At 48.5% G+C, this 25,445-nt stretch overlaps 1 protein-coding gene across 9 annotated transcripts in view; it reads right to left on the minus strand.

The window, feature by feature from the left end:
• Nucleotides 1–15,107, minus strand: part of ATL2 (atlastin GTPase 2) — a 46,839-nt gene extending 31,732 nt beyond the window's left edge. For 2 of the 9 annotated variants that reach the window (XM_064647747.1, XM_064647746.1), the window contains exons 1-2: nt 14,965–15,107; nt 8,959–9,098 (exon numbers count right to left, since the gene is read on the minus strand). In XM_064647747.1, the coding sequence (XP_064503817.1) occupies nt 8,959–9,098; nt 14,965–15,092 (268 nt within the window). In that variant the 5' untranslated portion in view covers nt 15,093–15,107. Of the gene's footprint in view, nt 1–5,569; nt 5,836–6,226; nt 6,353–6,511; nt 6,549–8,958; nt 9,483–14,964 lie in introns of those variants that run through there. The other 7 variants (XM_064647751.1, XM_064647750.1, XM_064647755.1 and 4 more) reach the window with 6 other exon arrangements.
• Nucleotides 15,108–25,445: the final 10,338 nt, after the last annotated feature.

Genomic DNA, 25,445 nt, shown 5'->3' on the forward strand with positions numbered 1-25,445 from the left:
GTACTTAGACCAAGAATAATATTCTGTCTTTCACAAGCCAACTTCCAACCTCTTCAAAAGCACCAAATTGCATTCCAAAATAGTCTTCTCAAACAAGTAGGATTCCTCATAGCATCTGAAGGTCCCACAAGTATTTAATCACACTGGCTATCTAAATGTTGCAAGTACATTTTTTCTATTGAAAGAAATAAGCTTGAAAGCAGAACTTGCATTTCTTAATGATCCTATCATATTTTATTTTGAAAGGGTTTTTTTCCTTTTAAATCTCAGAGTCTAAGACGTGAAAAGTTTTAGTAGCTATTTATTTCTACAGTACTATTAGCTCTAGAAAATACTCCAGTTTTGTGTCCCAATCCTCAAAAGCATTACTTACTGCATTACTTACTGCACCTTTCGAAACAATTTCTGTACTAACAAATCTGACATAATAGCACATAGAAAGATTTCTTTTAAGAATTTTGCACTGCATTCCCTCCCTATCCTCATGACAAGCTTAAGACTTTGTTGTTTGAAAGATAAGTGATAACTGCCTTGAGGGCAGTTTTAAGGCCATGTTTGGAATTACACTGCTGTCGTGATCAGAAAGAGTTCTTCAGTATTAGTTCAGGATTACAAAGTATTTAAGCAATTTAATTCTCTCAAAAGCAAGATGACTTCTTGTTTTAAGAAAGTGATTTGATTGTATCGAGAACCTTAACTTAATTTTCTACAGCAGTCATTTTGACTACTACTCTATGTTTAAGCAATACATTAAAGGGGGCAAAGCTTCTGTCTCCATGCCCAGCACTTCACATACTTGGACTGACTGTTCCTGCCCTGAAATCAGTACTGTTATGATTTCCACATTAGGCAAAGGATTGACAGATTGTACCTTTTATTTCCCAACTGTTTACAGTTCCCCAAGTAGATCACACCACACAGACCAAGGTATATAAACAGGCACAAGTAAAAGCCAGAAGACCCTTTCTTTCATGCAGAAGAGGTGAAGCAGGGGACTAAGACAGCACTGCAAGTTTGCAGGCAGTAGTATCACAGGACAAGGCTTAAAGAGACAGTTAAAATAACTGCACTTATTCTTCCACTCAGCAGTACCACCCCGTTTGAGAAGATAAGAGGTGAGAACAACTTTTCCAAGTATGCCCAACACACAGAAAGCAGTCCTAACTAATATGTCAGTACAAGCAGTTGACAGATGTTCTCCAACAAGTTTCTGTAATTTTCAATCCAAGTAAAAAAAAGCCACCTTGATAACCTGAAACCATCATAAAACACATTGCTCAAAAGACACTCCATATATTTTACTGAAACCAATAAGAACTTGTAAATTCATCATGTTTATCTCTATGGTGATAGTGGGAAAATAAACATATTATAATTTGACACTAACTACAGACTGAAACATGATTCTGATCTAACTGGAACAACAACTGCATAAAAGCAAATTAAGTTCTACTCTCAAACATCAATTCACTAGAAATTACATTCCACACTCCATGTCTATAATGTGTACAGCATCTTATTAGTTCACGTCTTGAATATTTTGGCTTCTACTCCAAACTTTTAAGAGAAACCTACCATGACTTGCAGTAGCACACAAACTCCACCCTGCCATGCAAAAATTACCCATATATAGGGCTGAAATTGCAACCATCATTTGCTCATCATCTGCACTGAAAATAGATCTGGAAATACATTTAGCACAAGAAAGAAAAAAACTACACGAGACACCTCCCCTCCTAGTAAAACATATAAGAATAACCCTCATACTGTACACAGGGTGTAAATACAGGCCCAGTAACCAAACTGTAAACAAATTCCTTTTCCAAAAGGCATTTTTTGTGCAGTCTTACAGTTCTGACAGCTCTCCTACCTATTCCTCCATGATAGAGAAGAGCAGGGCATTCTTTTAAAGGAAGTTGGTCTTTCATTAATCATTTCTGGAAAGGCCCAAATAGACTCTTTCACTTTAAATTTGATTTCCTATTAGTCCTGCTCGTGAGTTCATCAAGTGAGCATCAAACAGGATGCCCAATATCCAGCTTACCTGCATTCACTCAGGTAACTTTTGCTGGACTGCTTTGGATGCTACATGGCTCAGTAATGCCATCTTTGGTGGCAAATATTCTACTTTAAGTTTTTCCAACCTTAAAGATAAGCCAGCCACTAACCATCATAAAATAAACATAGCTTTTTTCCCCCCCTGTTTTTAATTACTGGAAGAAGATATTGATTTAGCTTCACAGATCACACTCAGCACAAAGACCTACTATTCTCACACTAGAATGAGATCTCAACTAGTATTGTTACTTCAAGGAGTAACATCCCCACGGAGCAGCCGCAACAGGTTCCAGACAAACTAAGTAGATAACTTTTGGGAGGTTATTCACATGCTTACACATGCTATGGAGACAATTCACTAAGTGACTTTTACCAGCTATGGCACTACAATGGGTATGTACGTTCCGTTCCAAAAACAAAGGGGGACAGCAAGGTCCTTGCTTTGCTGCAGAGCGAGAACTCCAGTTAAACACCAGCTTGCCAAGCATTACCTTGTGCCTCGGAACATCTCCCAGTAACTCATTTGTACACCTACAAAAACCAACGGGTTTCAAGTCTTACGAAATACATTTAGTCAAATTAGAATTAGCAGTGGAAGAGGAAAGACAGATATTTGAACTCCTCAGATTTCATTCCGTGTTTCTTAAGAGGGCAGTGGTTCAAATTCCAAGTTTAAATACCTTCCTCCAATCTTTGGAGTTGGAGGAAGGAACTTCAAAAATTCCTCCAACTTTTACATTCAAAGTGTTTCAAAAAGCTTGGCAAGCACATAAAATCTCAGTTTCTTGGAAATGAACACTACATAAAATATATATTCAGAAATAAACAGAAGTTAAAGGTCAGGCAAGTTAGTGACCAGTGCTCTCGGAACATCGGTTTCTATTGGGTATTCATTTGCTGCTGGAAATGTCTTGATTATAATCCTTGTCCTAACAGACGTCATTTATTTCTTATCAGTCACTTCTTTGCACCTAACTGAAATAGCAGACATCAATCTGAGCGATGATTTCACATATTCAAACTTGCTCATTTGCTTGTTCTAGTCTTTCAGACACAAATCCCAAGCCCACAAATGTATTCATGTAAATCAACTCCCTCCACAGCACTATGACCTCAAAATCAGCTACAGGATGAGATAATATTCTTTGTTATCAACAACAAGCTTCCAAGAACAAGCAAAGCTACTTCTGTCTTTCCTCTAGGACATCTTAAAAAGTTCACATTGCTGAAAATGATTTTAAAAAGGAATGCAGTCATTCTCCAGCAAGAGCAAAGTCTTAAGAACCACCATATAATGGTTATACCATATATAAGTATTTCTGAAAATTTTCAGTTGTTTGAAAACAACAAATATATCTTGCCTATGCAGAAACTTAGAAGATATTTTTTGTGCCTTGCTCACCTTACGTAGTTGAGGTTAAAGACAAAACCTAAAATACTAATAACTGGTATAGTAAGTTTAAGAAGTTAATGCAGCATTTAGCAAAAAGTTGGAAAAATGCACTCCAAGCTGGCAGCTCACAGATCACACTGTAGGCACAGCACGCAGCAACAGTTTAAAAAAACCCGAAAAACAAGGCAATGATTCGGCCTGATTTTAAAGTTTAAAACTTCCCATTCAAGGACTGCCATGAATGTCAAAAATCATCCCAGGGATGGGGTCGGTTCATAAGAGCACTGCAAGAACAAAAGCAACTTCAAACCTAACTTACATAAGGGGACGTGTAAGTGAAATTTGGCAGTTTTCCTTATGAATGTCCTTGCAACAGAAACTTCCACGGACTGCGATAAGATGTACAACAGGCACAAAGTTAAAACTAGGGTGGAGACTAATGCCACTGCAGTTCAGAACCAAAACAAGGACACAGAACTTAATTTACCTGCATTTCCATCTGCTTATTACACCTGGTTTTGAGGCAAAACTCAACAGTTGGACAGGATGTGACACTGCCATCAGGAGATAAGTGCTCTTCCATTACACTGGAGGAAAATCCCCAGCCCTTCTCCCCTGCTTTATCCAGGCTACCAGCATGAGGTAGTGTCCCTATTATTATTAGGACAAGAAGAGAAAATAATGCCTCATCTATCACAGTAACTTTCTCCAGCCAGTGGTACTTTATAAGTACAATCAGTAAGCAAACACTGATCACTGATATTTAACCAAACCTCAGGGACTGCAGTTGGCACAAGGTACCTAAGAAGTGTCAGGACTCCTTCAAGACCTGGCTCAAGCACTCCTGTCCATCCAACATTAACAAGAGCTGCCTGGTCTCCTAAACCAGGAGAGACTGTCACATTTAAAGGAACCCTTTTACAATAGTTCAAGTAAAACAGTTCTGTGCCCAAACTATTTCAGAAACGTTTTTAAGTTGCAAGCAAGTGAACATGAAAAGGAAAGAACACAGCCTTCCTCAACCCCACTCACTGCTTTCAAAATCATTTCAGTTGAAAAAACAAAGAGCTACTGCTATTATTTGAGGAGGTGCTGTGACACCATTTGAGGAGGTGCTGTGACTTTAGGGTAAGTTAGAACATAACAGCTGTTAAGCAACACTTAGTAATGGTACAAGAGGAGTTACAGGACTCTCCTGTTACATTTCTCTTCTTGTAACTATTCCAACCCACCACTCTGCTTTATTTCACTGTACAGAAGGCCGTTCTGCAGGCAAGCACAGATCATCCACAGCTGTACATGCACACCCTATCACCAAAGTTATTCCATGACTAAAGTACACAAGCAAAATGTGCATGTTTCTACCACTAATGATGACATAGCTAATTAAAGGCCATTTATTACAAGTGTGCTGGCGCTTTTATGACCCTGAGAAAGTTATGCAATAATCTAATGCGTTGAGATTATTAAACAACATAGTGGCAAAAACACAAGAGAACCGCCAAAGGAAACCAAGCAGTGCTGGGAGGGAGAGAAATCAGCACTTGAGCAGTAAAGCAGTATCATATCCTCAATTTCGATCTCTGGACTCTTAAATTATTAAAATTGCAATGCTGCCAAACACAATCAAACTTTTCCACGTGCTTTGAAGCACTGCTTTTTCCTCCCTGTAAATCAAGCCAGGGGAGCTGTCACTCTGCATCTCCTAGTTTATAGTGTGGTTAGATTTCCCAGTCTCTAGCTGGCTTGCAAATCAAAAAATTGAAACCAATAGTGGCATATGGCATCTGCTGGGTTTTGTTTAAACTGTGCCCAGTCTAATCGTGCTGCTTCCAAATTAAGTGAGAGTTACACAACAAATATGTTAATATAGTTCGGCGTTCCAGCACAGCGCTAAAAACCTCACATGATCCAACTCATGTGTACAACCCTCACAAGTCCCAGGTGCCCCCTCTCACACAGCGTACGGCAGAGACACTGCTACGAGCTCTCAGCTTTTAAACTGTTCTTGAGGAATAACCATACTTAAAAAAAAAACACACTGCGCAGGCTCCAGCACGCCCGGGGCTAAAACACCGCGCCGAAGCCAGGTCCCATCGCCACCAGAGGATAGATTACCAGCGAGAGCAGCGCTGACAGCGGAGTGCACCGGGTCCATGTGGGGGCCGGACCGGCGCGGGTCAGTCCCCTCCTTCCCGGAGCTGCTCCCACCTTCAGCGGACACGGCTCCGGGAAAGCCGGGCTGCCTGGCCCCGCTCCCGACACTGTGCCAGGCGAACGCCCCACGGCCGGGGGCCCCTCCGGGCCTCCCCCCAACCCCGGCGCCTCACGGGGCCGAGGCGCACCCGGGCGGACGGTCCGGCCGCACCACAGCAGGGAATAAGGTCACCCACAACGGCCCCCGGGCCGCCCCCGCTCCCCCCCGGCTCCGGCTGCCCTCCGCAGCGCGGGAGGCCCCGTCCGCAGCGCGGGGAGAGCGGGGTGACCCCGCCGAGGAGCGGCCGCGCGCCGGGCCGAGGGGCAACCGCCGCGGCTTCCCCGCCTCCCGCCCTCGGGGGCAGGCAGCCGCCCCCGCCATTTTGAGGAGGGGGGAGGCACGGGGGGCCTCCCCCGCCGTGCCTCCCCCGGCGCCGCGCGGTGCCGCTGCCGCCGCGCCCGCCCAGTCCAGCGCCGCGCCCCGGCCGAGCCGGGCCCCCACCGGCACAGCCCCGCCACCGCAGCCGCCGCCACGGCCCTGCAGCCGCCGCCGCCGCCACGGCCCCGGGGCCGCGTTACCTGCCGGGTCGGGCCGGTGGCGGGCCAGGCCCGCGCGCCGCGCCGCGTCCCTCGCCGCCATCTTGTCCGGGTTTAAAATTAACTCCCCGTGACGTCAGAGCTCCGCCGCGAGACCTTTATCGCCCCGCCGGCGGCGCGCGGGGGGCGGGGCCTCGCGCCCTCAGCCCGGGGGTGGGGCGGGGCCGGAGCGGGGCCGGAGCCCCCCGAGAGCTGAGGGGAAAATGCTGAGGGAGAGGGAGACACGCACAGAGACACACAGACGTAGAGCTTGAGCCCGGCCCGGACCTCGGGTGGGTGCCTCCTTCATGGCCCCGCGCCGCGATGACTGGGAGCAGCGGGGCTGCGGAGCGCGGGGGGCACAGGGCGAGGAGCCCACACGAAATGTCTCCTCAGGGTGCGCGTCCCTCGGGGATCCCGCGCTCCATCGGCCGCTGGCCCAGCACAGCTCGCTCCGCGCAGCCAGACAGTCACCGCTCTGTCCACCTGCGCTGCACCCTCACCCTGCGGGGCCCTCGCTTCCCTCCTCCACCTCTGTTGGGCCATGGGGGCAGCCAGGAAGGCGGCCTTCACTCCTCCGGATTTCTCGCTCGCTCCTGAGTTCTGACTCCCTGTGGCATTGCTGCTGCCCTGGGGCTGGGGACACGCGGGAGGACGGCTCTGCATCAGAAAAAGCCACACAAGTTCCCAAGGGACCAAATATTCCTGGGTTTTGCAAGAGTCTTGTTCCTCTAAACCCAAGCTGACCTTGCTGCGGCCTTTTAAGAGGCCAGCTGTTAAAGCTTGCTGCCTTCACTGCACCAAGGTTTTCCAAGTCTGTGAAGTTTCCTATTGCTAAAGGTCTCGTAAACCTTCACAACCAAATTGGTCAGTTTGATCTTGGCACTTGTTACAACAACAGACTGTCCAATAAGTCATCATGTGAAGTGGACAACAGCTTTGCAAAAACCCACCTCACCATACTAATGCTGTCTGTAGAAATTATTTTTCTCAAAGTCTTGAGCTATGCTAACTTACTTCATCCTGGAGATGCAGCTTTTGAGTGACTGCAACTTAAAAAAGCAAACAGAGTTTGGTTCTGCCTAAACAGAGGTGGAGAGAAAGCTCAAAAGAGATCTTCAAAGTAAAACCCAACTATCATGGCACCTGGAAGTGTGTTCCAAACCTTGCTTTCCACCCTTTACTACTGAAGTAGCATATAAGGGTTTTCCTACTACTGGGATCCATCACACTTGCTGCTGTGCTTACACTGGGCAGTTCTTGTGTCAGAAAGTTAACACCTAAACACACTGGAAAGACATTAATATGTCTAAAAGATGCTATAATCACACTGAGAACTGCACAAGGATACAATGATCAAACTATTATTATATATTCAATTCTAGTTCTGACACCTGGATTAATAAAATATGAAATTCTGTAAAAGAATTTTATTATTCTAGATTTACATCAGCATAAATGGAAGCAGGATTCAACCCCTTTGTACAAAAGTGTTAGTATGAATACTACTGAAAAAAAATTGCCATTGTTCTTTTGCAGTTTGATACCCTCTACTTATTTGGTGAAAATTGGTGTGCTATTGCCTGTCCTTCTAACCTCATCCCAAGTCAAGGAAAACCTTTCTTTCCATCAGAAAGAAGGCAGAGCACACTCTGCATGTAGAGATATACAGGCAAACAGGCAAAGTAAAACACATTGAAGTAAAACACACTGAAAGCTAGAAACACTGTTAGCTGACAGATTTAAGCTTCAGCGGCTCAATATGAAAATTAAAAAAACTGTGGGGGAAAAAGACCCACAATACTAAAGAAGTTTCCTAGTTCTGTTGTTAGTAAACAGACTTGTTTCTGATCAAGTCTGGAACAGTTTGCACAGGGAAGAGTTTGAAATAGTGCATGTTCAGACAGATAGATTTCTGCTTCATGCAACAGGATTTGCTGCTCCTGTAATGTGAGAGCAGAAGTCAAGAACTTGGAGGTCAGAAAGCTCAGCTTTAATTCAGTCCTCTTAGGTTTGCAGGAAGGAAGGAGACATTTTCTGAGCTGAGGATTTTGCTATTAACATGTCATCTCCCGGTTGCAAATCACCACCACACTCCCGGCTACATGACACTTTCCTCTGAGCCAGGCTATGCAAGAGATAGGACTGAAGCTGCTTCAGCTAGCTGTGGATTTGGCCTGAAAGGAGCTTGTGGAACAACTGTGCAAACTGCAGGCAGGCTGTGGTGGGAAGGGACTGCCAGAGCAGAAGGACATGTCTAACTCACAAGTGCAGGTTGGGTCAGTAGTCCCCTCTGCCAGCAAAGGCACAGTTTTGTTCTACAGACAGCATCTTCTCCTGGATTTGGCCATACTGTTTTAAAAAGCTCTGCTGTCCCAAGCTTGTCCCAAACCCACTTTGGGCCAGTCAACACAACCAGTGCCATCTACACCCAAGGCAGAGGCTACTCAGCCACTCTGCTTGGAGAACTGTCCCCTCCTGTGGCTGAAGGGGAAACAGAGCCACCACAATGTTTCCTGGCCTTCAGACATCACAGCATGGCAGGGGACTGGCCAGTTCCTGACCCATGCAGGCAGAGGCACCCACTGGACACTAGACGAGGTCAGATCAGACTCGAGGTTTTTATGCCTTTCCATATAAAATGCTTCTCTATCCCTATCAGCTAACCTGTGCAATGCAATTGGATTTGTTTAAGGTGACCTGTATAATGACAAATCCTTCAGCCAAACACCCACCTGAAGCATGCTGAGCACCACTCCTGGGCTTGGGAACAGAGCCATGTCCCATCTTAAAGGGCTGAGGGTCCTGGGATGAGCTGGAGACATCTCCATTGGTGGTTCTGCACTTACCAGCCTCTTTCCTCATCTGCTTCAGGCTGTGGAGTCCAAACAAGGTGATTCTCAGTCTTCCTTCTAGACTGCACAGGGCTGCAAGCAGTCAGGAGCTGAGGACAGACAGCTGTGAGATAAAGGTGGTTCTTCTGCCAGCCCCCACTATTCGCAGCAATAAGGCACCTCCAACCCTTTGGCTGCAGTCACTAGGGCCACCCAGGGCTTCCCAAGGAATAAGACTGGGAAGGCAAGGAGAAGTCAGCTCTGCAGTGATGGACCTGCCCAGCAGACACCACCACAGGAACTGTGCCACTCAGACAAGTCTGAGATGTCCTAACAGTCTCCCACTTGGAAATGCATTTGGATCTCAGACTTGCTCCCAGAGGCAAACATATGCCCCCCCCAGAGTTCTGAAAAGCCCTGTAAGGCACCTTGTCTTGCTTTTCTCTGAAAAACACTCAGGCTGTGACACCACAGCCCTACTAATCATGGACTTCGTCTCCTCAGAGCTTCCCACCTCTCCCAGCTGGAGCGCTCCTCCCCTGTGCATGGTGCCAGGGAACTGCTGCTCTCCGAGCCCCTGCCCACTCTGCAGCTGGATCCTCCGGTTGGCTCCCTTTTCCCATCACCCATCCCTGTGCCCTGCCCACATGCAGAAATGCACTGCTCGGTCCTGCCCGGGCAGGTTGGTGTTTGTCTCACCACATCTGCAAAGATCTCAGCCCCGTAAACAGGCAATCTTGGTTGCCTCTGCGTTTTTTTATGATGTTTGCCATTTCCCAAGGGCATCTCTCTCAGATTCAGAGGCACCTTCATTTGTCACACAGGTGATCTAAAAGTTGCTGTGTGTCACTAGAGAGTGCTCAGCACGGCCCAAAGCTTGTATCTACCTGCGTGTGTTTGCACAACCTGGGGCTCACCCAAGGAAAGCCAAGGTGAGACACGGCATGGATCCAAGCCTGGTTCTTCTGCAGAGAGCTCCAAGAAAGCAGAGAGGCATTTGGGAGCAGAAAACAAGTTGGGAAGGAGGGGGGGGAAAATGCAATTTACTAAATCTCCTGAACGTGAAGCTGTCCCACGTGCTGAGAGGAGATGCCTTTTTAGCTGGCTGCAGGACACCTGCTCAAGAGGGAGAGCAGCCCTTACCATATCACTAATTTATAGCAAGCCGAGTGGGAAACACTTCTCATTCTTCCCTGATGATGAGTCAGGAGCTGCTCCTCTGGGAAGGAAGGCTGAAATGACATTGAATTTTAGCTGTGAGAGCAGCTCAGAGCAAGTTGCTAGGCACCAGCTGCAAGAATTGCCCACAGGTGCTACCGCAGGAGGGGTTGAGCCGGTTCATTGGTCTCTCCCAGCGAAGCCGAATCCAGAGTGCCAAATACCTTTGAAACGGGCATAATCCGTTCTCAGCCTGAAGGAGCTATTGCACAATCTTCGCAGGATTAAGGGTTTAAATCGAGGGACTGTGTCACAGCGGGCAGGCTCAGGAGCCAAGCTTGCCTGCGTGGTACCTGTTAGGGGGGCTCTTTGGGCTGGTGGTACGCAGCCTGCCCCTGGAGGCGGCACTCTTGCAGGTGCAAATGGGAGCCGTCTCCCCCACCCTACTCTGTCTTCATCTTAACAGGGTGATTGAAGTCTTCAGAGGTTTAAATGGCTAAGTGGTTTTCTTCAGCTCCTGGAAATGGAGTTCTGTAGCCAGCTGAGGCTTTCATGTGCAAGCGTTTGCTCAAGCAGACTCCTATCATTTCAGTCTGTATAAACACAGTGTGATTTCCATCTCGCTGTTATGCAAGAGCACAAGATGAGGCTGCCTTTAAAGACTGGGCTTGATACTGACTCCTGTGAAATCTGCAGTGCTGCTTAGAGTGCCAGTACACCTGCAAACCCTGGGGCTGCCCCACTGCAGAGGTGGCTCTGCCTACAGCCAGCAGATTCTTCCAGCCTCACCTGGAGGACAGGTCTGCTTAGCTACCTCCTGCCTGCTCTGCCTCTCTAAAAATCAGAAGCACCTCTTGGTTTTGGGTCCCCTGGGTGGCATTTCCCAATGACCCCTTAGGCCACCGAGGCCACCAGAGAGAAAGTGCTTTCCCACACCCCCAGGCTTCAAGCTTCTTTGTCCTAAAAAAAGAGGAATTGCTTCAGCTGTCAGTGTGGCACCCCATCAGATGTCTTGCAGAGATAATCACACCAGCCCCCAAAGTCGTGCAACCTCCCTCCAAGGCACAGAGCTGTGTGTGTTTCTCTGTTACAAACAGCAAGGCTCAAGGAAGGAGGAGTCTCCAGTGGTGCCCATGCGATCAGTGACAGAGCTTCAGCCCATACCACTATGCTTTTTCTGCATGGTGCAGCCTGCAGAAATCAGGTTACCAGAGACAATTTGGGATGAAAAGTACTCCACCATCAGAGAGACCTCAGTGACAGCTCAGAGTCTCACTAGGAAAAATGCTGTGTAGAGATTTCATTCTTTATTGTAATAAGACTGATTTAGCTTAGTGTGCTGCAGGTATTTACTAGGAAACACTCCTATCAGCACTGGCTGTAGGTTTTAGAAGAGGATATCTGTCTTTGCAGCATAACTGATCTTTCATATCACAGGCCACGTCCTCCCACATGGGGCAAAGCCTCACCGTGTGATACTGATTTGAGGGAAGTAGTGCAGCTTTAACACCCAGGGAGGGTATTTGGCATTGAGCCCTGTGCAGGCAGACCTGATTCCTGGTTGCATGTGGGGTTAAGTATGATTGCCCTGGCATACAAAGGGTGCTAATTACACAGCAGAGTTTATTTGCATCCTTTGCAGCTACATGACAGGCTTGCTGGGTGAGATTTACAGGTCCTCACAAGGAAGTAGGTGGTTTATTCCCAGAGTTTCACATGCTTTCTTCCTGTGCAAGTCCAGACTAGCTGCATAGAGATGAGTTGTGCTTAAAAGAGGGATTCTGCTGTGGATTCCCACAGCAGAATCTGACTTGCAACTCTCATTGTCCTTTTCTGGAAGATAAACCCCTCCACCTCAGGGTCCCATACACACCCTTGGATGGGGTTGCATTAGCCCATCACTCTATCAGGACAGGATGGGTTTGGAGGGAATTTAGCCACAACTCTCTGTGCCTAGTTCAGGAGAGGTTTTGGACTAGCACAGGCTCCCTCACCAACCACTTGGGCACCTCAAAGACATGGGAGCTGCCAACAGGTGCTGGTGTGAGCTCCAGTGACAGCAGCATCCAAGAAACAGGACACCCAAGTGAGCTTCTCCCACCAGCACTGTGGCCTTATGAGAGGGTGCCTGGGTCAGCACACCCTTCAGGGCTGGGATTACTACTGTGCTCCAAACCAGACCTGGATCTGGGTTATGATCCTTAACACACCAATGAAACTGTCTGGATTCAGTCCTGAATATTGAAGCGAAGTCTGGGTCTGAGTCTAGACATGAAGGGCCAGACCAGTTCTGCAGTCTCCGAGGTTCAGTCTGGCCTCTGGGCCAAGCTAAGGACACAAAGTAGAATGTGCCATTTTACCTGTCTGGAATAATGTGTGAATTTAATTAGATTTAATCTACCCTCAGTAAAATTTAGAACATGTTGTCGAAAACTTGTATTTAATCTAATACATTCTCCAAGTCTTTTTGTTTGTGTCTGAGCAGGGAACTTGCAGCACAGCTGTGGGCAAGTGCAATAAAATGAGAAGCCAAGTTTTAGCAGCACCCAAAGGATGGGGCTGAGATCAGCATCCTGTCATCTTTGCATTTGTGTCAGTCTGATTCAGAGGCTCTTTTGCCCCAAAACCTCTCTGCGTGACAGGGGAGAGAGTTCGGGAAAGGCAGAGGAATGTGGGGAAGGCATGGTCATGGGGACTGGTACCTGCCACTCCAGTGTCACCAAGGTGGACGTGTCCTTTGGAAAAAGCACAGTGCCAGGTTGCTGGGGACTGCTAATGGAGAACATGTCTGGGTCCTCCAGGAAGACTGTACAAAGGATTCAGGTGCTGTCCTGTACATTTGCTCCATGTCAGCTTGCTCTGTGCACCCAGTCAGCCACAAAAAGCACAGTATTGCCCTTGCTGTGATCACATGTAGCTCGTTTGACAAGAGAAGGCTCCAGGGGCTCATCACAAGGAAAAACATGAAATTGTTTGGAAATATTAATCAGGGGGAATTATCACTTGTTTTGTTCATCTCAAGTAATGTTAACTTACAAGAAAGAGAGAAATAATGAGAGAAGGAGAGGGAGACAGCAGGCCTGGCTGTAGCAGAGGGCTGGAGGGTTAGCTGCCCAAACCAGAGGCAAATTCATTTGAGATCCAGGGATTAAGATACAATCATTTGACCTCAGATTAAACAGTGGATGAGCACAACAAGGCTAGCTTAAAACATTTGGAAAGGTGTTAAGGAAAATCAAGAGGGATTAAATAACAAAATAGCTGCAATAAGCTAGAATGCCTCCCCGGATCACAGGGAGCACTGAAGGGGCACTGAAGAGCCTGCTGGCAGGGACAGGCAAGCATGCTCTGTTCCATGGCTCTGCAGTGTTTGGGGGTTGAGTGACAGACTGTATGGGTAGTACAGGAGGGCAGCTTGTTGTCTGGGGCAGTTGAGATGTGCGTGTGTGCAAGTGATTTGGCAGAGGCACTCTCCTACCACAGGCCCACCAGTCCCATTCAGAGCTCTCTGGGGTCCCGGTTGTCCCAGAGCAGGGATGTCATAGATGGAGCAGAAGGCACTTTTCGAGTAGCATTTGGGAAGGAGAGGAGCACCAGGGCTGCCATGGGCTGTCATGCCAGATGAGAAATATTTGGCTGGTGCACAAGACACCTCACATCATCCCAGCTCCCCAGTAATCCCCCGCCGGTGCTGGCCTCTGGCTGTTGGGCAATTATTGGCACAGCCCTGCTGCTTGTGGTACTCTGACCTCTGTGCAGGGAGATGTAGAGCAAAACTGAGAAGCCTAAAGCATCTTTTCTCCATCACTACCGTGCTGATGCCCTGCTCTGCCAGCACAGCATTCAGAGGGGCAAAACATGAGTGAGGGGTAACTCAAACTTCCTTAGTGCCATCCAGTCATCCTCCAGCATTTCTATTTCACACTCACCCTTGGAGCTGAAAACAAAAGGAACTCTCCCTGCCTCACACTAGTTTGTTGCTGTTATTGAGCTGCTCTCCCTCACCCTCAGGAGAGCACAGCTGCCTGCCAACACCCCTTATTAGGAAGAAATTATTCAGCAGAAGTAGGCTAGCTAGCTGTGAAAGCATGCTCAAGGACAGGAACCCCAGGGCAGTGAGGCTCAGGCTCAGAGTGCAGTGTGGCTGCTTCCCAGCTTTGCTTTATGAGCTCTCCCTGCCAGCATGGCTTCTTTTCCTGGACTTGGCCTGTATTTCCTAGGACAAATCATCCAGCTCCCGAGTGACTGCTTACTTGTAGTCAACACACATCATCACTATCCATTGCCATTTTGGCTACATTGTTTTGCCACACCTTTGAAATCATTAATACAATGCTGTTATATGGGTGTCAGTCCCAGATGGGCAGCACAACCTGAAATCAGTGCCCAGGAACTGTGGGACTGGCCCACCCCTACATGCTGGTAGGCACTGCATGGGGGTCCACAGTTCTCCCCAGCATTTGCTCCACTGCAGGTTTATGAAATGCAGAGAGCAGTCAAAGGCTGGGGGGGACAGGGCTGTGTTGGATGGATGCTGGGTCTCCACCTTGCTCAGACCTGGTGGAGAACCAGCAACCCTGTGACAGACACAGTACCCTGCCCACGCACTTCTAGTCACAGCATCCCACAGATAAACACCAGCCTTTCCTCACAGTGGCCAAAGCCACTTCCACACTGCGACCATCAGGCTTTACATTGGGCTTTTTTTTGTGCCCTTGCAAGATTAATGCCTCAGTCACTGAAAAGTACCTTGCAATGAGGAACTCCAAGGCTGGGAAGGGTCTGAGCGTGGGACTGACCAAAAGTGTATTGCTGCTTTTCCTTCTTCTTCTTGTCTGGTGGGCAGTGATCCCACAAAGCACAGCCTTGTTTTCCATGCAGCCCCACCACCAGCTGCAGTGGCCTGGCAGGCGCAGTGACCCTGAGTGATTATTTAACGGCAGATTGTATAACAGAGCTGGGCAGACATTACATTTCTGTCTCTGACCTCAGCCCTGGGAAATCTCCCACCCATAAAACTTCCAGTCTAATCTTTCAGACCTCAGAGGAACAGCCTTGGGCATCTGACACGATCCTTCAGAGAGGAGTAACCAGTGGGGACCAAGTAGCTCTGAGCAGGAATGGGCTGCTCAGCACATCTCAGTCCCACAGAAGGGAGAAGAGGAGGGAGCCTAATGCCCCACAAGGGCTCAGGTTTGGAGCCCAAACCCTGCTGAAATGCCCAGGACAACACTGCAAAGTCCCTCTGCTCCCTGGTATCCATCTAAATGAAGCACAACACTCGCCTCTCCATGCCAGTGAGCTGTGCCAGCAAGGTGAAGACGGATGAGCTGGCCTTGGGTAGAGCAAGCCAGCTCCAACAGCTCCCCTGGGTTCCAGCCACACTGCCTCTGGAATCTGGGAGCAGCTGAGCCCTCTGACCTACCCCAGAAGGGGTGGGCAGTGCCCAGGAGGCAGTGGAGAGGTGCCTGCTGCTCTGGAGAGCCCCACACAGTCCAGGACTCAGGACACAGCAGCCTCGTGCTGGTGATGTCCCTAAATTGTTGCTCCCAGGAAGATGCTTCTTCATGTGGCTGAGGAAATGGTTCAGGGCAGTGGCCTGCGGCCCTCAGTGGTCAGAAGGTCAGTGTTGCAAGGAGATAGGTGTGGGCAGGCCTTGCTTGTCACTGCTGGGCACTTGCCAGCTGGCTCAGACCCATCTCATTCAGAAATCCACCAAAACCAGGTTCTCCTGAAGGCTCATTTGAGCAGACACCAGGAGCTTGTTTCTGAGTTTGATTTCAGCATGTCCTGGTTCCAAGCATTCCCTTTCAGCAGGACCTGGTGGGTGTGAACAGCCCCTCCAGGATGAGCCTGGATCTGCTGGAAGCTGGACAGGACCAGCAGGGCCACCAGGCTGGTTGAAGTGAGGGAACATTGCCCACAGGGAGAAGTGGAGATGGCTGGCTTGGTTAGTTGTGAAGGAGAGGAGACTGGGGCAATTTAGCAGAGGTCTACAGTGACTTGGAGGGCAGCTACAGAGAGGATGGAGCCAGAGTCTTTCCAGTAGGTAAGACAATCTAACAGCCTGGTCAGCTCAGATGGGGTGTTGGGAAAAACTCCTTCCCTGGAAAGGTGGAGCAGCCCTGGGACATGTACCCAGAGAGGAGGCGTTTCCATCCTTTGAAGTTTTTCAGACTTAGGTGCTCTGATCCAGCTTTAGCAACAGTCCTGCTTTGAAGATTGGCTGAATCTGAGACCTCTCCAGGCCCCTTGTCACCAGGACTTCTATCAGGTGGCAAATCTACACCAAACTGAGCTGACGTCAGTCTCCTGCATTGAGCCATACATGCCAACTTACACCAAACACTGCTCTTGTAAAACTTACAAAGATGTACCCACTTGGGGATGCAGCAGCCCACACATGATTTCACAGCAGCCTCAGGAGCACACTGTTTACCAACAGCCACAGCAAAAACAGGTCCAAAGGGCAAGATTAGAAAATCCAATATTTAAAATCTGTGACTCTTTCCACAGCTGGGCTGGGGAGCCAGCTGCTGCAATATAAGTCTAACCATTAACCAAGGGGCTGAAGAGGTGTAATGCTCTCTGAAGAACAGGGCACTGCATTACTGAGCCTGAGGTCTGCGTGTGCAGCAAGGCACAGGGATGCTCCTGCAGTGCCCAGCAAGCAGTGCAGAGGGGCGCTGAGTCCATACGCTGCCACCACATCTGACCCCTCTGCACCCTGCAGCGGCAACCAGCTATCAGAGCTCACCTGAAACCCTGTCTTACCAATTTCTTTGGTAGGGAAGAAAATAACAAAAAGGTGTGCGAATGTATTTTTAATAAGTTACATAAACAGTTAACTTCAAAGCTGCCTTATAAACAGGTGATATGTCAGTGCTTTCACTGAGACGTGAGCTGGGCCTTTAATGCAGAAAGATTTTGGCTGTTTCAAAGGCAAACTGCCTTCCCCTTGGATGAGACCAATCTCATCTGGAAGTACCAGCTTCTGCTTGCTAGGAGTATTTTGATTTTGCAAAGCTAGTCTACTTCATTTACAGGCAATGGGAAATTGGATTGGAGCTGGTCCTTGGACGTTAAAAGCCTCCTGTGCATGCCTGGTGCTTTGCAGCACAAAGGAGGCTTGGACTGTACCCTGGTGCGCTGCTGGGGGCTGCTCAGCCTTCCTGGGGTGCAAGCTTGGGCTTTGATCAGCTTCTGAAAGAGCCATGCTAAGCAAGGACACAGTTTGAGTACAGTAACGCTGCAGGAATGCACTTGCTGTGGCTGAAGCTGCCATGGCTATGCCTGGGTTCTCCTGCCAGTGCCACAGCACCCAGTCGTGCCACTGGGGCCTGCGGTGCTGCTGCTGGCAGGGACAGCCCAGCCTGCCCCCCCTCCCCAGTGATGCAAGAGGTGCCTTTGCACTTTGCCTCAGTAGCAAACCTGAGTTGGCAGCAAACACGCCAGGTTGGCAGCTCAGGGTCACGCTGCAACACAGGAGTGCGCGGAGAGGGGCTCGCCATATGGCAGGGTGGTTAACAGCTCTGGGCAAAGGGTCTGCCCGGGGAACATGTCCGGGTGCAAGTGCTCCCTTATCACACATTCACGTGGCTGTTGTTTACCAGGCTGCTCCTCCAGCTGTCTGTGAACTGGAGTTTCTACCCTGCTCAGAGGGCAGGAGCTCACGGTTGCGTTTTTCCATCTGATCACACTGATCCAGCAGCGCTTTAGCGCCAAAGGACGACTTGTCACACTGCATGGGAGGGGTGTTCACCAGGTCACAAGTATTTCAGGTGTCCTGGCATGGAACAGGTTGAGACCTGTCCTGTGGCCTCACCCAGGCCAGCGGGACATGGTGTTCACTGGCTGACACAGCTGTGGGAATGGGAATGCCAGAAGCTGCCCCACACTTTCAGTTTACTCCTGTCCCCAGCAGGACAGCAGGGACAGCCTAACAAGGGGCCCAGAGCACTCAGGCAGCTTGTGCAAAACACAGAGCGAGGGGCTCTCACAGATGAGAGACAGAGGGCTGCAAGAAATGCCAAACCGAGGTTGGTTCTTCTTTTCCCCCAAGAGTTACGAAATCAATGGCTAAGTTTAAATACCAAAGAGACTGTGACCTCTGGCTCCAGGCTGACCCTTGGAAAACACGTGCCCTAGCCTGAAAGAAGGGAGCTCAAACATAAGGAAAACCCAAAAGGAACAAATCCAGAAGGAAAGCAGAGCAGGAACAAGCCCAGCTGAAGCCAAGAAGGGAGGGCAAAGAACAGCTTTCCAACAGGCACTACACAGCTGCTGAACAACTGTGGTGCCATTCCTGTTCTGAAACCTTGTTTAAAGCCAGTTTTGTTATATGTAGTGAGGACGGGAAACAAAAAGAAGGTGGAAAACTCCCCAAATTACCAACATGGTTAATGTGGTTTTAAAACAACTCCTGTGCTTTGGGTTTAAGTGATCTGTCTCCAAGTTTGAAGCTAGCCTCATTCTTTCCAGGAGTAAAGATAACACCACGGAGTCCAGAGAACAGCCAGAGCTTGACACCACATGGCTGGCAGGATCAAGCCTTTGCCAGGCTCCTGCTTTGGCCCAAGGCAGTCTCCACCAATGTTAGTGCTTCTCCTTCACCTGTCTTCCTTCTGCAGCCCATCATTACGAGAAAATGTGCCTATGGCCTCTCCATCCCATCCCAGTCTCCCTTTTGAATCTCCCACTTGTTCTGCCAATGTGTCAGTGGCAGTCCCCGAAGATTCCCCTTCCCCCCCTCCAGTCTCTGTATCTTTACAACCAAGCTCTCATCTCCTGCTTTGTGCGTGGTGCAAGGGGGTGTCTGTCCCTCTTGACTGTCTGAAAACAGGCTCCTCCTTAAAAAAAGCCACCAGACCTCATCAGGCAGGCAGGGCTCACTGCTCCCTGCGCGGGGGTGAGCTCCAGACAGAGCCCACAGGGCACGGCTCAGGAGCGGCACCATCCAACAGCCAGGCAGGAGCCAGGGAAGCAGACACAGCTCCACCTCTGCCATTATTTCTCCAGTACCCCCATCATGAGAAGTGGGACGAGCAGAGCCTGGAGGAAAACCAGGAGGAAAGAGAAGGGGACGCAGTCCCACCTCCTCCAGGTAAACATGCAGGCTTCCTGTATCCCTTTTGTGAGCCCTTTGAGGCAGATGTCTTGCCCCACGGGGGACCCTCATCTCTTCTGAGCTCCACCTGTGCCACTGGGGCAGTCAGTTTCTCACGCCTCTCACCGCCTCACTGCATTTATTTAACTAATACTCCTCAGGGCTCCCGGGCCATTTTAGGCATCATTCATCTGTCCCCAGTGGAAGCAATTACACTTGTCTTGCAAGATCTGTTCTTTCTAAGCCAGGCTGCCATTTATCCATTATTATTGAAGTATCCAAGGCATTTGCACATGTTTAGAAGCATACCAGGTCCCTCAAGGAAGAAGGATGAAATATCACCTCTTGCCTGGTAGATTAAACTGCTTACACAAGTGGAATTAAATCTAGGTTTCTGAGTTATCCAGTGGGGCTCTTTTGCAATGCTGCTCTTAGGAAAAGGGTTGCAGAGATGTCTTAGGTCACACCCCAGAGCTGGCAAGACTGCAGGAGAGATTCGGACATCAAGTTTTCCAACTTGGATGCTTCTGGTTAACCCAGAGAGGATTCCCAAGGTGAGGATGAGTTTCTGTAGAAACAAGTTTACATGCTGCCCTCTCCAAAATGTAGTTGTGTTCAGCAACATATGTGCTCACTGCCCTTGGCCACACCCTACACAGTCTCTCTCTTCACTCACATGTCTCAGCAAATTCTCCTGTACGAGCTGGAGTGGCCATTCTGGTGAATAAAAAAGTCCAAACTCAAGCACCTGAGAGTCCTTCTGCATGTCTGGCTTTGCAGGTCCTTGCTGGTGATACAGTGCAGATGCTGCAAGACAGCACCCCATGACCTCCAACAGCCCACGAGCACAAACCAAAAGCAGTGTCAAATCTACTTAAGAGAGTTTGAGTAAGATTTCACTGTCCCCAGTTCCGCAGCCTTGAGCTACAGAAGTCAACACTCGCAGTCACTGGCGCTGAACTCAGATCCAAGGGCCTCAATTTCTTGCTGCCACCTGCTGTCCCCTGCCAGCAGGGCAGCCCTGCTCCCTGCCCTGCTCCCTGCCAGCACTGCCCTGAAGCTCCCAGCCTGGATCCAGGGGAGGAAACAGCAGGACCCAGCCCCTGCCCCCTGTGAAGCACCAGGCAGACCCAAAGCCTGGATGCTAACAGAGAAACAAAAGTAGTGGCTTCTGTGTTCTACTTCTCCTGGTTACAAGCTCTAAAAGTACAGTTGCACCTGATTTCCTACCTGGAAGGAGGAAGCCACTGATACCCAGTTGCTGCAAGCCGGGGCCATTGGCTCCCACTGGCAAACCCACAGGTTGTTTTGTGGTTCTTCCACCTGCAGCCCAAGAGGGGCTCGAGTACAAGCCGAGAAACATCCCGGGGGGACAAGCTAGGGTGCAACTGGTGCAGTAAATAGCTCCAAGGACAAGTGGGAAAGGCCATGTAAGTCCCAGTGCACTGCAGCAGGAGCCAAGGTGAGATTGGCACAAAAGTAGCAAGGAGCCAAAAGAGGCATTTTATTTGCAACTCCCTGAGCAGCAGAGGTCAAGGAGATGCAGCATGTGCACTGTTGGGAAGAAATGAGGAGCAGATAACACAGAAGGATCCATGTGGCCACAAGAGCAGTTTGAGCAATGCAGGCAGCAGCTTTATTACTAGGCTAAACTTGCCCTTCTGATTTGCACGGGTACTAAGATGGCACTTGCTCATATTTGCTCTGTAGCTTTTTCTAGGAGAAAACTTAAGTCTTTTACACCAGCAGTAGGATATTCTGTGACACTCAAGAAAGTTAAACTCAATTTGGTGTTTTAAGGGGATTTGCCAATGAGCACAGCACCCCACTCACACACAGGGCTCAAGTGGCCTATATTTGACTTCACTTGCTTCAGTCTGGAATTGTGCCCACAAGGGGGTTTAATGCAGTTTCACCAGTCCACTTTATAGCAGTGCTTTAATGTAATTCAGATTAACTCCATGCTACTCCCTGTGCAGAAGAGGTCCTTATTTTACCCTAGTCTAAGTTGTGGCTAAGCCAGCCTTGGCCAGGTGCAGGGCACTGGAGGATCTCGCTACAGGCAGACAGAGGCCTCCAATTCATTTGCCAGGCCTCAGAGGACGTTGGAGATGGGAAGTAATTCAGAGGCAGTATCCAGATACACACGCAGGTGGACACTTACCAAGGACTGATCCTTGCAGGCTGACGTCATTGTTCAAGATTTGCCTGACAATCTCCAGGTCAAGCTGTCTTCACTTCAGTGAATTCCATCCAGTCGTTGCCAAAGCTCAATCCCATGCCAAGCACTTGTGGATGCAGGGCTCTCCTTGCTCTAGCAGTATCCTTGCATATCCCTCCTCGTGAACAAGACAACAGTGTCAGCCACTCACCTTGCAGCAAGTGACAGCCCTGGGGAACAATGGCCCACCTTTGGGCCAGGACAGGCCCACAGAGGAGCCTCCTCCCTGCTAACTCAGCCCATCACAGGGAGAGGGAAGGCGAGAGCTGCAGACACAGAAGAAATAATAATTTAAAAAAAAAAAAAATCTATGCCTGCTACTTTGAGACAGTAAGTTTCTTGCTTCAACTGACAGAAAAGTAAGTTGAGTGGGGAATGCCAGGAAGCATTTCAGAATATCAGGTGTCTGGTCCAGAGATGCAGATCAGGTAAAATCCTGCAGAAGCCTGACAACAGCAGAGCTGCAGGTGCTTGGTCCTGAAGAGGACCCCACTCAAAGCCCCTGCCCATTCCTTCATGGCAGCCTTCTGTATCTCAGATAAACAGGATTGCATCACCTGAGCTGTGCCAGGCACACAAAGGGAATTTGGGACTACAGACCATCTAAAGCCATTTTTCCATCCTCTTTATTAAATACTGTATTATTTATCTATAGACAGAACCACAGGCCCCAAAAGGAACCAGGATAGGGAGGAGAGGCAAAGTCTGTTGGAAAAGGTCCATAGAGAAGTAGCTAATAAATGCCTTTGTGGCAATAGCTGCCTTATAGCTCACTGTACCCAACTCCTCACTCTCCCCAGATTCCTGGCAGGAACCAGTACCTCCTGGCCCCTCAAAGCCCAGCAGGCAAAACCCATGCACAGGCAGGTTATTCACAGTCTGAGTTCCACACAATGCAACCACCAGTCCAGTAACATTCCCCTGCAAAGTGTGGATTTGTGGGAGGACAAGGAGAGGCATGTTGGCTGTGCCTGTGAGGACAAATGCAATCCCTAAGGTCAAGCAAACTGCATGGGCATGCTGCAAGGGCAAGCTGTTCATTTCACTAGTAAACCAGGAAGAACTGCCAAGGAAATGAGGAAGTCAAAGATTTTGGGTCTCATGTATTCATCATGTGCAAGCCAGGTGCACAGAGCTACCTTGTACCAAGCCCAAAGCTATCTAAATAAAATCCATTTTACAACAATCAATCTACCAGACACCTGTCTGTAAAAACTTGACAAGCCTGGCTCTGAAAGCTTCTCTGAAAGCTTCTCTGCTTTACAGACCAGCAGCACAGACATTTGTGACTGTTCTGTGCTGGTCCCACAATCAAGAGCCAAAGGTGTGCTCATGTTTCCTTTGCTCCTTTGGTCAGCTCCCCATTAGCAGCAGATAAGAACAGTATCTCCCAGGTGAACACAGCGTCAGCCTCTTCACCCCACCTTTCCTCAGATCTCATCAGTGAAACTTGGTCTGTACTTGGAAAGGACACAAAGCAAAAGGCAGTGGTTATCAGCTTGGCTTCTGTGTTGCACAGCCCTAGGTACAAAGCTGATTCAGGGTTACTGGCAGGGTGTTTTGCAAAAGGTAAACAGACTCCTGGCCAAGCTGCAGGACAAGTGTGGACGAGTTTCTGAGCTACCACTGAAACTAGGAGCACTGGGCTGACTCCCACCCTCCTTGGCGCACGAGTTAACCTCATGGCTGGCAGGCCTAAGCTCAAACCACCTACACAACTCAAACCAGGCACTTAAGTGGATGACACTGTTGGGAACACTGATCTTCGTAGTCTTCAATAGGAACCAGGCCAATACGAGGTACAGGCAGTCACACGGTGACTGGGGAAATAGGGAATATCAGCACTTCAAGAGGACTAAATTATAGAAGCAGCTTAAGTGCTTGCAAAATGGCTTAAGAGCAGCTTCACATGGAAAGTGACTGCTGCTTAAGCAATTTAAAGACTAGCCCCTCTCAAACATTGGTCAGCTATGAGCAGCTTAGCGGAGGCAGGTCTCCTGCCAAGGCTGTCAGGATGGCAGCAAGCCACGAGAAAGAAACAAGTATCCCCTTGGAGCAGAAAGCCTCACCCCACACACATAGCGCAGATGAGCGTGTGCCATCACGGTCTCTGAACTGCTCTGTCCTCCCCATGAAAGGAGGTTTATCCTTGGCCGGATGTTCCCAGGAAGGGTCTACAAAGCAGAGTTCCTGGAAAGCTGAGTCTGCTTTCAGCAATGAGAAAATGGAGGCTGCGCTGGCAGTCTCAGGGCAGGAGCTACAGCTCTTTTCTTCCTGCCAGTCTCAAAGAGGAAGATTAGCTTCTGTTGTCCCTGCATCCCTGAATATCCCTGCCCTATTTCTTAGGAAGTTTCAAAATGTACAGAAGACAGATGAACCAGCTTCGCTTGGAAGCTTTGGGAGACAAAAAAAGAGAAGCTCCCTTTCTTTTTTTGCAATGCCAGGGTCATCAAGGGTGTGGACACTGGAGGTAATGGTAGGGGCAGATTGAAGCAGCACTCAAACATAAATGAGGTGTTATTGCCTATGATGAAGAAACCAAGAAGTGCAGGGTTGTACCTGTCTGTGAACTTGAGGTCCATATCCTTAAAGACACGGTGAAGTATTTCTCTTCATGGAGAGAAACGTGTCCTTTAGACTATCTAGGGTAGGGTTGTTTTTATCATTATTAGATAAAAGGTATAGCTGCAAAAAGCAAGACTAGAGAGCATGTTACTCTGAAATGCTTTGAAATAAGTCAATAGCTCAGTCCTGGTCTGAAATCCTGTAGTTAGTTCTCATTGCTTCACGTTAAAAGGATACAAAAAGGAAGAGTTAGAGGCATATAAAGGATCCTTAAAAGGCACATACAAGTCTTTGCCTATAGGGCAACAAAAAGATGAAAAATCTCCACAGAAGTCTTGGGCAAGAGGAACATATTTAAGTGTAACTAAAATATTCCAGTTTGAGCTCTATCCTCAGAATTCAGGAGTTTGGTTTGGATTTAAAGCGCCACCTCAAGAAAAAAGGTCAGTAAGTGGGATTCCCACCTTAAAGTACTGAAGTTTTAGGTTACCATGGTTCAGACAGAAGCCATGCAGTAACTTCAAAAAAAGATTACCCAGGTCGCTTCCTGACCAGACTATTTCTTAGACACTTCTGAAGCCTTTTGACAGGATGCTCATCTAAAGCCCACTGACTGAATCTGATTTAGCAGCTACAGTGCTGTGGTTAACAGAAAACAGAAGCATAATCCATATAACATGCAAATCCCTGCATCCACGCCATTAAGTTTAAAATGGCCAGAAGTTTACACTTTAATGATAGAGAAAGCATCAACTAATACAAATTGTGCTTCCTGAAACATCCAAAGTCTGTTGTGTTAACAGACCAAAAGACAAAAAAATTTAGGAGAGAGTTTCAGTGAGAAGCACTCCAACTAATAACTTCTGGGAGCTTATTTAACTACTACCCAGCTGAATTTGAGTGGAGCATAAACAATTTAATTTTCTTAGTTGTTTGAAGAAGGATGAGACCACAAATGCAAGGAAAAGGTGGCAAGAGAAAATAAACAGATAATGCCCTATATGAAATTGAGTAATTACATCCTGTATTCTGATGCAACTGCCAACCTTGGCCACCCCCCACGCTACAAGCCCATTTCAGTGTTTCCTTCTGAATACTGCTATACTGCCCCTGCCAGGACTAATTTGTTTTCCTAGATCCCAGATGCTTTGGAAAAGAGTGTTAATTATCTTGCCATAGCTGCTGGCTCCCTGGCACATTCCTGCAGGACTCATTCCCTTGCATGAAGACCCACTCAGTCTGCAGCTGCTCCATGAACACCAGAGAAGGAAAAGTTAAATAAATCATGCCAGAACTTAAGACCATGCATCGGCAGCTGCAACAGTCACAAGAGCATGG

The sequence above is a fragment of the Pseudopipra pipra genome, chromosome 3, assembly GCF_036250125.1.
Source record: "Pseudopipra pipra isolate bDixPip1 chromosome 3, bDixPip1.hap1, whole genome shotgun sequence".
In the NCBI taxonomy this organism is placed as follows: Eukaryota; Metazoa; Chordata; class Aves; order Passeriformes; family Pipridae; genus Pseudopipra; species Pseudopipra pipra.